The sequence below is a fragment of the Budorcas taxicolor genome, chromosome 2, assembly GCF_023091745.1.
Source record: "Budorcas taxicolor isolate Tak-1 chromosome 2, Takin1.1, whole genome shotgun sequence".
NCBI lineage: Eukaryota > Metazoa > Chordata > Mammalia > Artiodactyla > Bovidae > Budorcas > Budorcas taxicolor.
In genome coordinates, this window is record NC_068911.1 from 15,844,108 (window position 1) to 15,853,049 (window position 8,942).

The 8,942-nt window shown below is 53.7% G+C and overlaps 1 protein-coding gene across 1 annotated transcript; it reads right to left on the reverse strand.

Moving 5' to 3' along the window:
- Positions 1-2,854: 2,854 nt before the first annotated feature.
- ORAI3 (ORAI calcium release-activated calcium modulator 3) lies at positions 2,855-7,763 on the reverse strand. The gene is made up of 2 exons (XM_052635476.1): positions 7,396-7,763; positions 2,855-4,306 (listed from the first exon to the last, which is right to left on the reverse strand). Exons 1-2 carry the CDS (start codon positions 7,621-7,623, stop codon positions 3,647-3,649), a joined length of 888 nt encoding a protein of 295 aa, XP_052491436.1. The 5' UTR covers positions 7,624-7,763; the 3' UTR covers positions 2,855-3,646.
- Between the last annotated feature and the right edge of the window lie 1,179 nt (positions 7,764-8,942).

Sequence of the window (8,942 nt, forward strand, 5' to 3'; positions counted from 1 at the left end):
GACTCCGGGAGACCCACGGGGCCGAGGATAGCGGCTTCGCCTCGGCCGGCGGCCTATGAAGCTCAAGAGTTGCGGCCCATTGAGCCTGGAGTTTGGCCGCATCCCCCGGAGAATGGACTTCACCGCGACTATCCAGCTGCTCTGGCCTGGGACCCTTGACGAATCGGCGGCGTTGAAAGCAGCGACTAATCCCAGAGGAAAAGGGGGCGGAGCGAAGGGGAGGCGGCCAGCCAGAGCTGGGGAGATTTGAGTGGCGCGTTGAACAGGCGCAGATTCGTCAGGCGGGCGGGGCGAATCGGTAGACGAGATGCGGGCTCCTTTTCTCCTCTTTCCTGCCCCTTCCTTAAGCGATCAAAGGTCTGAAAGGCTGCAGATTCGCCACGAGTCTTGGCCTCAGCTGTTGCCTCCCTTCACCAGGCTTGGTGGAGTCAAGAAAATAATGCCTGGTTAGCCAAGCCCTGTTGGCAGAGTCGGCCACTTTTCCTGGATCTTTCTTACTAGCACAACTCAGAGGACTGCTCAGTTCCGACCTGGGGGAAATGGTTACGGAGTCCGATGAGAATTTTCAGCCGAGTATGGAGGGGCCCGAGAAATTCGGAGGAGGAGCCGGCCTAGCGAATCTGCGAATTATTTAGTGGGTGGAGCCAAGGCGCCGCGCACAGAGGGCGTGGTCAGCGTGCGGAGCCCGGCGTCTTCGGGGCGCTTCCTGTAGGACCCTCGGAAACCCTAGCGGGCTGGGAGGGGCGCCCAGGAGATGGAAAAATACCACCAACAACGGTGACTCAGGCTGTTTGGCGCCTCACGTAATGCAAGGAACGTTTTCCTCCCATTATCCTCTTTGGGCAGTTTTTTAAGATGCCCATTTGACAGATGGGGGACACTGAGGCCGGCAGAGCGTGCCCCACTTTGCCTGTACTGACCCGCCATTAGTGATTAAATCTTAATCTGTATCAAAGTTATGCGATAAGGGTGGGTCCTAAAGGATCTTGACCCGGTCCTGTAAAAAACGATAAATTAGGTCGTACGTGAACTAGGGTGGGCTGGTCGATTTCCCAGATTATCATGGTCCCAGTGCCCGCCGTTTTCAGTAACCGTTTTGTGCCGTTTTGTGCTACCCTCTGCCCCGCCTCCCTTACGCAGTCCCGCCGCTCGAGGGCAGCACCAGCCCAGGCTTAAACCTGAGACTTGGGCTGAGGTCGCCCTGATACTCAGCACCCTTTTTCTTAGGCTTAGACGCAGGTATCTTGGTCTCAGGGTAATGGCACTCGCAGGCACTGTCAGAGCTGAGGGGATGCCCTAAGTTCCAGACTTTTTGATGTATGACCTTGGGCAAGTCACTAACTTCAAAAAGCTTTAGATTCTTCCTCTGAAAATAGATGTTAATTACTGTTATGCAGAACTATTGTAGGCATTAAAACATTGCAGGAAAGGCCCCTGAGGCCTGGTTCATGTAAATTCACACTTTTAAGGAACAGGAAAAGCGATTTGTCCATAATATCAACACCAAAAGAACCCTTCTGGGAGAGGCTTAGGACCCTTAACAAATTTAAGGAAAATGAGGCTGAAGAAATAAATTTACAATGGAAACAGGGGTAATGAAATCAGATTCTTTTTCTGGTCCTAGTTGAAAGATACTCCTTTTCTCAAGCGAAAGGTTCCCCTTGTGATAGTAAAGGTGGTTCAAGTTTTCCCTGACTGGGTGTGTGGCTTTCGGAAAGATCCTCAACCTTCTTAGGTTGAGGCTTCCTTATCTCTGAAATAGTAGTCATAAAGACTTGTCTCTTGAGGTGATTGTTAAATCAGTTAAATAAGCTAAATAAGATGACCTATGAGAAGCCCCTAGTATGTAGTAGTTACTCAAGAAAGAAACTTACACTAAAAGAAACTTAATGTTGTTCAGTTGCTAAGTCTTGTCCAACTGTGCAACCCCATGGACTCCAGCATGCCATGCTTCCCTCTCCTTCACTATCTCCTGGAGTTTGCTCAAATTCATATCCATTGAGTTGGTGATGCTATCTAACCATCTCATACTCTGCTGCCCCTTCTCTTGCCTTCAATCTTTCCCAGCATCAGGGTCTTTTCTACTGCCCTTCACATCAGGTGGCCAAGAACTGGAGCTTCAGCTTCAGCATCAGTCCTTCCAATAAATAAATATTCAGGGTTGATTTCCTTAGGCTTGACTGATTTGATCTACTTGCAGTCCAAGGGATTCTCAGGAATCTTCAGCACCACAATTCGAAGGCTTCAGTTCTTCAGCACTTAGCCTTCAACTCTTGCATCCATACATGGCAACAGGAAAAACCATAGCTTTGACTATACGGACCTCTGTTGAAAAAATGATGACTCTACTTTTTAATATGCTGTCTAGGTTTGTCATAGCTTTCCTTCTAAAGAGCAAGTTTCTTTTAATTTCGTGGCTGCAGTCACTGTCTGCAGTGATTTTGGAGCCCAAAGAAATAAAAATCTATCACTGTTTCCACTTTTCCTCCTTCTGTTTGCCATGAAATGATGGGGCTGGATGCCATGCTCTTAGTTTTTTGAATGTGAACTTTTAAAACAGCTTTTTCACTCCCATGCTCAATGGAAGAGACAGAGACCCTGGACTCAGTAACAAGATTGCAAAACCCTTTAGCCTAACTCAGTCTCCGCATTCAGAAACTACTGGGCCCTGTCAGCACTAGAAGGGAGTCAAGCCTGGAACCTTCTCTGCTCCACCCCTATCCTGCCCTCAGGGATACTTGCCTCCACTTGGCTCTTAAGAACAAGTCCCTGTTCCCGAGGAGGCCTCCTCTTTGCTCCATTCACAGCCACAGCGACATGTGTAAAACACAATTTATTATACAAAACTAGGTGCATCAAAAATTCAGTGTCAGAATAGTTCTGTATTCTAAGGGCTATGGAATGGACCTTCTCCCTTATCACCCCAATCCTTGCTAGGGAGTCAGGCTGGCCACGCGGCACCCCCAGCCCTGGACCAGGAGAGTAGGAATCAGTTATAGAAGCATGAATGTGTGTCTAGGGCAGTGGGGCAGGCATTTGAACCTCCTCCAAATAGGGAAGCTCTCCCTTGGAAAGGCTGGACCTATGCTTGGGGGAGAAACACCTAAATCCCTCTCTACCCAAATGCCAAAGCGAGAGCGTGGAAATCAAAATCTGAGGATGGGGGAAAGCTTCAAAAAAAAAAAAAAGCCAACCATAAAACAGGTTCTACAAAAGTAAAATAAGGATTGGCTGCCTTCTGGGGCAACTGGATGGGTGTGTATCCTTCTGACGTTCTCATTCTGTATGGGGGCAAGTGGCTAAGAGCACCTAAGGTCTGACCAGAGTCTCCCCGCCTCCCCTCTACCTGCTGCAGGAGCTTGGACCGAGGACCTTCCACTTAACTCTCATTCTCCTCCCAGCCCCCTGGGTGTAGAGTAGAGCTTCCAAAACCCATGGGGCAGACTAAACAGGGAGAATCCCTGGGAACGTGGGAGCTGCCCCAAGGTCCAGCCCAAAGGACCCTGAGGGCAGGAATCTGTTTTCTACCTGAGAGTGGCCACAGGAAGTGGCTCCACGCAGGGCCGCAGAATGGGATTGGTAGATCCGGGGTCTCTGACTGACCCCTGGGGCAGGCAGTGCTCTCAGCCTTGGGCTAACACCAGCCTCACACAGCCTGAAGCTCCCCCTGCAGGCGACTCAGCTCCTCTAGCTCTTGCTTGTGGCGGTCGGTCTTGTGAGCCACCAAGGAGCGGTAGAAATGCAGGGCGAAGGCCACAAACACTAGCCCTACAGGTACCATGATTGCCGTGGAGGCCATGGCGGCTTGCCAGCCTGGTCCATGCGCCGCACCACTGCCACATGCTTGCCGTGGGGGGCAGGCCTCAGGGGCCTCAGCCTGTGACGGGGCTACAGAAGCGGAGGATGGCTTGGAAGCTGGACTAAGGGAGGTGGCCACTGGCGGCAGAGTCTCAGGCAGCTGGGAGGCAGGTCCCATTGAGCCTGATGTGCCCAAGGGGGCCCCGATGGGCACAAACTTGACCCAGCCAACCAGGACAACTTCAGCCAGAAAAAGGAAGGTGCCCAAGGCAGTGGAGAAGCCCCAGGCCAGCTCCACGTAGCGGTGGAGTCGCTGGTGTGGAGACTGGTGGACAGAGTTGAGGTTGTGGATGTTGCTAACGGCTTCAATGTGAGGCAGCAGACAGGTGGAGACCATGAGTGCAAAGAGGTGCACAGCCACCAGCACGGTGGTGCAGGCACTGAAGGCCACCAGCAGGCCCGGCGGGTATTCGTGGTTGCTCTCCAGCTGCACCTCAACCATGGCCACCTGCGGGGACAAGAGGGGATGGGTTGAGTGTCCATGACCTCAACAGTAGAGGGTTTCTTTGCCTGTACATCACTGATGTATCCCTAAGACCTAGAACAGTGCTTGGTAGAAAGAAGGCCCCCATGCTTTAAGTGAATAAATGGACAACCTTGGCAAGGCTCTGTCCTCTTCTAGGCCTTGGTTTCCCCTCCTGGGGGAAAATTAGAGGGTTAGATGGCATGTTTCTGACCATCTTATCTTTTATAACACAGGGGCCCAGGACTTTCCTGATGGTCCAGTGGTTAAGAATCTGCCTTGCAATGCAGGGGACATGGGTTCAATCCCTGGAGGGAGAACTAAGCTCCTACATGCCTCCGAGCAACTAAGCCCACGAGCTGCAAGTGGAGAGTCTGTGGGCAGCAATATGTCCAATGTGCTGTAACTAAGACCCAATGCAGCCAAATAAATCAGTTTAAGATAATTTTTTAAAAGATGCACATCATTTTCACTTAAAAAAAAAGAGGGGTTAAAAAAAGCACAGATTCTGGAGCGGGGCTGCCTGGGTTCATTTTCAGTTGTACAAACTGTGTAATCTTGAGCAAATAAAGTGGCTTAGTTCTCTCTGTGCCTCTCTTTCCGCATCTGGAAAATAGGGACGGATAACAGCACCTACCTGCCTTATAGGGTTGTTGTGAAAATTTAATGATACATTTAGAGACATATCAAGTGAAAAGAATAGTGTGAGGTACACAGTATGCTCAAGTAGATGTTTGCTGTTATTAGTAGAGTTAACACTGAAGTCCAAGGCCAGAGTTTGCAAACTGGCACACCACAACCCAAGCCAGCTTGCAAACATGTTTTGCTTGGCTCAGACAGTGCATTTTATTTTTTTTAAGAATTGTTGCCAACTTCTAAAACTCAAGAGATTTCATGTAAATATCCCTATTTCTAGATCCTCCTGGAAATTTGGAAGATCTGATTACACCAGGCCCATATTCCTGCATGGCAACTATCAGTCAGAGTCGAGTCATGGCTGCTCCCTCTGCACAGAAGATGACGGTCTCTTGAAAGCCACAGTCCCCGCCCAGCCAACTTGACATCCATATCACCTGTGTGGTCTTTGCACATATTTGAGTTGATGATCTTGTTCTAGGGTTGTATAAATTTGGATTCTAGAGCTAAACTGACTAAATTCAAATCCTGCCACTTACTTGCTGTGGAACCGTAGGCAGGTGTCTTAATATTTCTGATCCTGTTTTCTCATACTTTGTAGGATGACAGGAAGATGATACACATTAAAGCCTTAAGCATAGTACCTGGTACTTGGTGACGGTTCAATACAATTTATATAATGTTATTCTAACCCAGGTCACCTGAATTCCAGGATCAGGTTCTTTCCCCATGCCTGGTTCTCGCAGGATCCATTAGATTGCTCTGGGCTGGGGTAAGGAGGAAAGTACAGAGCCGGGAGGGTAGCAGTAGGAAGGCAAGGCTGAGTATTTTGGGAAATTGGGCCATAGCGGATGTTAGCAGTTTTCTACAGACAGCAATCTGGGCCAGGCCTGGTCTTGGTTTCTCCTGGAGCCTGATTCAAACTTGCTCATCCCTGACAGGACTGGGGCCAGTCTGGCCCCCAGAACCTACTCATCTGGCCTCTTGATCCTGCAGAGAAGGTCCTGGCCCTTAAGCTGTCACCTCAGCAACCTGCAAGTTCAGCAGCAGGCGGGATTGTCTCCTTGGGAACACGCTGGACCATGGAGGGTTGGGGGTGGGGCAACTCCCTCAGCTGGGTCCCCAGGGCTGCTCTCCTTTCTCTGCAGTCTGTACAGGTGAAGGGGAGCATTCCCTGTTCCAAGATGACCCCACATCGGGCAGGGTGAGCTGCCCTGTGGATCCAGGACTCTCACATAGAAAACCATAGATCTAAGGATGACCCTCAGGGATAGAAATGTTCCTGCCAGTCATCCAAATACAGAGGCTGTGACACAGAGAGGGGCAGGGACTAACTCAAACCACCCAGGGCTATGGCCCCTTTTTATCCCCATCTTGATATCCCCATTTCCATGAGGACCCCTCTCTAGCCCATTTTCTCCTTTTTCCTGTCATGATGGTGGAATATCCTGGACGAGCAGTCCAGTGACCCTGGGTCTCAGTTCCTCCTGTACCCTTCAGCTGCTGGGCCACCGCCCCGCTCTGGGCCTCGGTTTCCATCAACAGGGAGTCTCAGCCATTCTGATGCGAGTCTTGCTCTGACGTGCCTGGATCCAGGATTTGATGACAAGAATCAGCTCATCTTGCTTGGGGTGGCTCCCTGGCCAGCCTCAGAGGGCGAGCCCTTCCATGATCTCACAATTTCCCACTGGCCAGCGATGGGGGGGCGCCCGGAGGCCTGTCCAGGGTCACACAGCTGGCCACAGGCAGGAAGGAGCCAGGACCTGTGTCTGCTGATGTCTTCTCACCCTGGGACCTCCCTCAGCCTGCTTCCTGTGAGGCCTCTGCTGGACCGTTAGCTGATTAGTATCTGCCCACACTTGGAGTTTATCATCTCCAGAATCGTGCTTCCTAGGCAGCTTTCTCCCGAGACTCCCTCACAGGTATCTTCTGAGAGCTTTCCCAGGCCACCACTAAGCACTCTTCATGTCCGCTAGGGCCTGGCCTCCCTCCTGTTGGGTGACCACTCCATCCAGTTTATTCTCACCCCTGCATCCTTGAAGTGATCCTTCAGCCCCAAGCAGCTCGGATTTGCTGTTGAGCCTGTGGTGGGGACCCAGAAACCACTTCTGCGTGTCCTGCCCCTTCTGGAGCTCTGCGCTCTGTCCTTGCATATGTGTGCCCTGTGATGTGTGTCCCCAGTGACGCGTTTAGGATTTGCTTATCCTCCTCGGGCCCAGTTTATAGAGCCACCCCCACACCCATTAAGAGAGAGAGAGAGAGAGACACACTTTCGTAGTCCCTTGGGACCTTGTTTGCTCCCCCCACTTTTCCTTTTGAAAGACCGGTCTTTCCCACTCCACCACCCTGTCTCCCTTAGGTACCTGTTCACCTTGCCTGCGACCCGTTCCCCCCCATGGGCTTCACCCCCACCCTGTGCGTCCCTTCCCTCCCCTCACCATGGCGAAGCCCGAGAGCAGGGCAGACGTGCGGCTGGAGGCTTTGAGCTTGGCCCGGCTGAGGTAGAGGCGGCGCCAGCTGAGCGCCCGCAGCGAATGCTGACTGGCCCCCATGAGGTCCAGGTAGCCGCGATGCACGAACTCCCGGTATGTGGCCGAGCCCGCGGGGCTCTCGGCCTCCGGGTTCAGCGGGGCCTGTTCGCCCGGGTCCCCCTCGCCGCCCTTCATCCTGGGGCCGCGGCACCAAGCGGGCTGGTCCGTCAAGGCGGAGCCGAGTCGCTTCTGAGGCCCCAGCAGGGCGGGCCCAGGTCTGGGGAAGGCCCCATGCCCCGACGGGACGAGCGGGGATGCGGGCGGCGAGCTCCCAGGAAGACGTGGCCCGGGCGGAGCAGGAAGAGCAGGCGACTGCGGGGAGCCCTAGGGGCTGAAGCCGAGGCCGAAACAGGAACTGGGGCGGAGGCGGAGCTGAGGCGGCCACATGATGGGGTGGAGCCGGGGGACCGTGGACAGAGATCCCAAGGGACCCCGAGACCCCAGTCCACCTGGGATGTCCTCTGGGTGCCTCAGACCCACTGTGATGAACGCCGAGCCCATGACTGGGAGTTCCGGATCCTGGACCACTCCAGGTACACCTGCACAGTCCAGACCCCTAACCCTCACCTGAACAGTGAACTCGGGGGAAGTGACCCCATCTCACCCTAAAGACTGCAGGAGGCCCTGCAGCCTCAATTTCTGGAGGCCCACTTAGACCTTAGGTGCCCCAGACCCATCCAAAGAGCCCCATCCTCCCAGACCCTCAAAGAATACTCGGGTCATCCCCCCCTAACTCCCACCCCCGGCATCCCTAACGCCGCAGACAACCACACGCGAACTCGGCGGCCCCGGCTGGAAGATTTTGAGTTTTATAGCAAACCATATTGTACAGATCCGGGGCCCAGGGGCCCAGCCCGGCTGGGTCCCCCGCTTATCCCTCGCTGGGCTGCCTCCTCCCCCTCCCCCAAGCGGCCCCATCCTCAAGCCTTCTGCGAATCCCCAGGACCCCCTCCCCTCCGGCCTTTGGTCCACCCAGTCCCTCCCCCCCCACCCGTGCACCTCCCTGTTACCTGAGGTATGTGGATATTCCCCCCTCCCCAATATGGTCCAGTCTGGCTCCCCAGGGAGACCCAGGCTGAGGGGCGGGACCTGGCCCCTGCCCCGGCCCCTGGCTCCCAAAGTCCCGGCCCCTGGCTCCCAAAGTCCCGCCCCCGCAGAGGAAGGGGCAGGGGAGGGCCAAGAGTCTACTAAGTTCCCATGGCAACTAAGAGGGGCCATTTCCAGCCTTAGCACTGGCTTTGGGAGGTGTCCATTGGCTGCTAATTCCATGGCAACCAGGAGTGGCAGTTCCCTGGGCAAATGGGATACAAGGTTCCATGACGATGAAAGAGTGGGAAGAGCCAAGCTGGAGGAGTCCCATCTTCCCCATCACTGGGCTGGCCCACCACCCCCCACCCCCACCTCAGGGTCAGGAGGGGTGGAGCTGCTCAATACAGTAAAGCAAGAGAGCCTGG

Bases quoted from the DNA above. Each gene is read 5' to 3' on its own strand.
- ORAI3 (XM_052635476.1), bottom strand. From the start codon at position 7,623: ATGAAGGGCGGCGAGGGGGACCCGGGCGAACAGGCCCCGCTGAACCCG. The intron at 4,307-7,395 runs GTGAGGGGAGGG...TTGTCCCCGCAG, and splicing joins TGCTCTCGGGCTTCGCCATG to GTGGCCATGGTTGAGGTGCA.